Below are 2,637 nucleotides of genomic sequence, written 5' to 3'. Positions count from 1 at the left end.
AAATATCATTTGCATAATAATTTGGATCAGGGTGTATGTGTACAAGGATACAGACTGGGTTTGTGGGTATTGAGATGAATGTGTGAGGATACTTATATGGTCTTTATATTTATTGTTACATTACGTTGGTTCCAATGTGTCAGGTGGTGAATTTATTGTCTATAAAACATTCTATAAAGAAATCCTCTTTGAGATTGAAATCTGATTATATGTTAAGATAACCTGCCCTACTTCCTGTTATTACTGATCTTTATATATAATAACATTTACCTCAGGGAAAAAAAGAGATTTTTAGAAAAAAAATATTATTGACCTGAGCTGCAAACAGAAATTCCAGCTCTAGCTACATTGGAGTTTGTACAATGGGTGGAAGGTTTGAGGAGTTATTTACTCATTATTTCCATGGATTCCACTTCAACAATTGATAATCTGGAATCCAAAGTCCATGAAATACGCCCAGTTTTTTTCAGTGGTAATAGGACTTTGGTTTTCACTCTTGTTGCTGCTTTCAGTGATGGCGTCTGTTGATCTGAGAGATGAACTGACTTGCTCAATCTGCCTGAACATTTATACCGATCCTGTACCTGTAACCTTGATATGTGGCCATAGATTCTGCCAAGACTGCATCACAAAAACATTGGACAACCAGAGTGGCAGAGAATATTCCTGCCCTGAAGGTAAACATGGGTTTAGAGTAGTGGAGAATTTTCTATCTACTCGCCCAGGGCAGAAGGAGGTTGGGATCCCCTGTACTTATTGTGTTCACTCTCCCGTACCTGCTGCTAAAACATGTCTTCATTGTGAAGCTTCTCTGTGTGAAACCCACCTGAGGGTCCACAGTAAGTCACCAGAACATGTCTTAATTGAACCCACCACTTCACTAAGGAATAGAAAATGCTCCGTCCATAAGAAAGTCTTGGAGTATTACTGCTCTAAGGATGCAGTCTGTATCTGTGTGTCCTGCAGGCTGGATGGACAGCACAGGGATCACAAAGTAGAGACTCTGAATGAGGCCTCTGAGAAGAAGAAGAAAAAACTAAGAAATATTATGGAAAAACTGACCTCAAAGAAAAAGGAGGCTGAGAAAAGAGTTCAAAGCCTGCAGGAGCTCAGGAGACAAGTTCAGGAAAAAGCTGCGGGAGTAACAGAGCAAGTTGGTGCCCTGCTTAAGGACATTATGAAACAACTAAAAACACTAGAGAAGAGAGTCCTGAGTGAGATCTCAAGGCAAAAAGAGCAGGTCACACTCCGGGTCTCAGATCAAATCCAGCAGCTGGAAATAAAGAAAGAGGATCTGTCCAGGAAGATGGGCCACATTGAGGAGCTGTGTAACATGATGGACCCATTAACTGTCTTACAAGGATGGGAATCAGACAGCGCTGACTATTGTGATACTGAGGAGGGAGATAATGAGGACAGAGAGAGAGATGATAAAAAGTTTTGTGCTGTGGGAGATCTGGATGTGGGTCTGATCTCAGTGACCTTACACTCAGGATTAGCTGGGATTGTGACTGGAGTAAAGAGACAACTCCATGTACCGGATTCTTCAGACATGTTACTAGATGTAAACACGGCTTCAGACATTTTACTAGATGTAAATACGGCTAGTAATGATGTTACTGTATCAGATGATTTCAAAACTTTATGTAGATCAGAAATAAGCCAGAGTCGCCCAGAAACTCCAGATAGATTTGAGAAGAATCAGGTTTTAGGCAGCAGGAGCTTCTCCTCGGGGCGACATTACTGGGAAGTTGAGAGCAGTGAATCAGGGAGATGGATTGTAGGGATGGCCTATCCTAGAATTGCCAGAAAAGGGCGTCAGTCAGTGATTGGATATAATAACAAGTCCTGGGGTTTGTGGAGGTGGGATCATGATGAATATTCTGTGATACATGAAAGTAAGGAAATGCTGTTAACTCACCGCCCTTCCAGCCAGAGATTAGGGATATACCTGGACTATGAGGCTGGGCGGCTGTCCTTTTATGAGCTGTGTGAGCCCATCACACACTTACACACCTTCACTGCCACCTTCACTGAGCCGCTTCATGCTATATTTGGAGTAGATTTTCAGTTTCTCAAGGTACATCATAGATCATTTCAGTCTGTAAATTCTTGGCTTAGAATCATTCATTAGTGATCGGTGTCTGAGCAAAACCTGTTACTAAGCAACTGCTGTTATGTTCATTTTATGTGTCACTGTATGTGCATTACGGGGTCTGTCACTATATGTGTGATTGTGTGTGTGTCCCTGTGTGTATGTTTGTCACGGTGTGTGTCAGTCTATGTAATTGTGTGTATTGCTGTGTATATGTTTGTTACGGTGTCGGTCACCATATGTGTGATTGTGTGTGTGTCCCTGTGTGTATGTTTGTCACGGTGTGTGCCAGTCTATGTAATTGTGTGTATTGCTGTGTATATGTTTGTTACGGTGTCTGTCACTATATGTGTGATTGTGTGTGTGTCAGTGTGTGTATGTTTGTCGTGTGTGTCAGTATATGTGTGACTGTCTGTGTGTCACTGTGTATGTGGATCAGTGTGTCATCATATGAGTAATTGTGTGTGTGTCACTTCGTGTTATCACGTTGTGTGTAATTATGTGTATGTTACTGTGATTTTCTCTCTTTGTAAAGAATTATC

General features: G+C 41.4%; 1 protein-coding gene across 1 annotated transcript; it reads left to right on the top strand.

The window, feature by feature from the left end:
• Positions 1–487: 487 nt before the first annotated feature.
• Positions 488–2,366, top strand: LOC134575242 (E3 ubiquitin-protein ligase TRIM39-like). Its single transcript, XM_063434500.1, has one exon. It carries the CDS (start codon positions 515–517, stop codon positions 2,132–2,134), a length of 1,620 nt encoding a protein of 539 aa, XP_063290570.1. The 5' UTR covers positions 488–514; the 3' UTR covers positions 2,135–2,366.
• The last annotated feature ends 271 nt before the right edge of the window (positions 2,367–2,637 follow it).

The sequence above is a fragment of the Pelobates fuscus genome, chromosome 10 (genome assembly GCF_036172605.1).
Source record: "Pelobates fuscus isolate aPelFus1 chromosome 10, aPelFus1.pri, whole genome shotgun sequence".
NCBI lineage: Eukaryota > Metazoa > Chordata > Amphibia > Anura > Pelobatidae > Pelobates > Pelobates fuscus.
The sequence above is the reverse complement of the archived record's forward strand: the minus strand, read 5'-3'. Positions and strand labels throughout refer to the sequence as shown.

What these genes read in the sequence shown, in the direction of transcription:
- LOC134575242 (XM_063434500.1), top strand. Translation starts at nt 515, where the DNA reads ATGGCGTCTGTTGATCTGAGAGATGAACTGACTTGCTCAATCTGCCTG.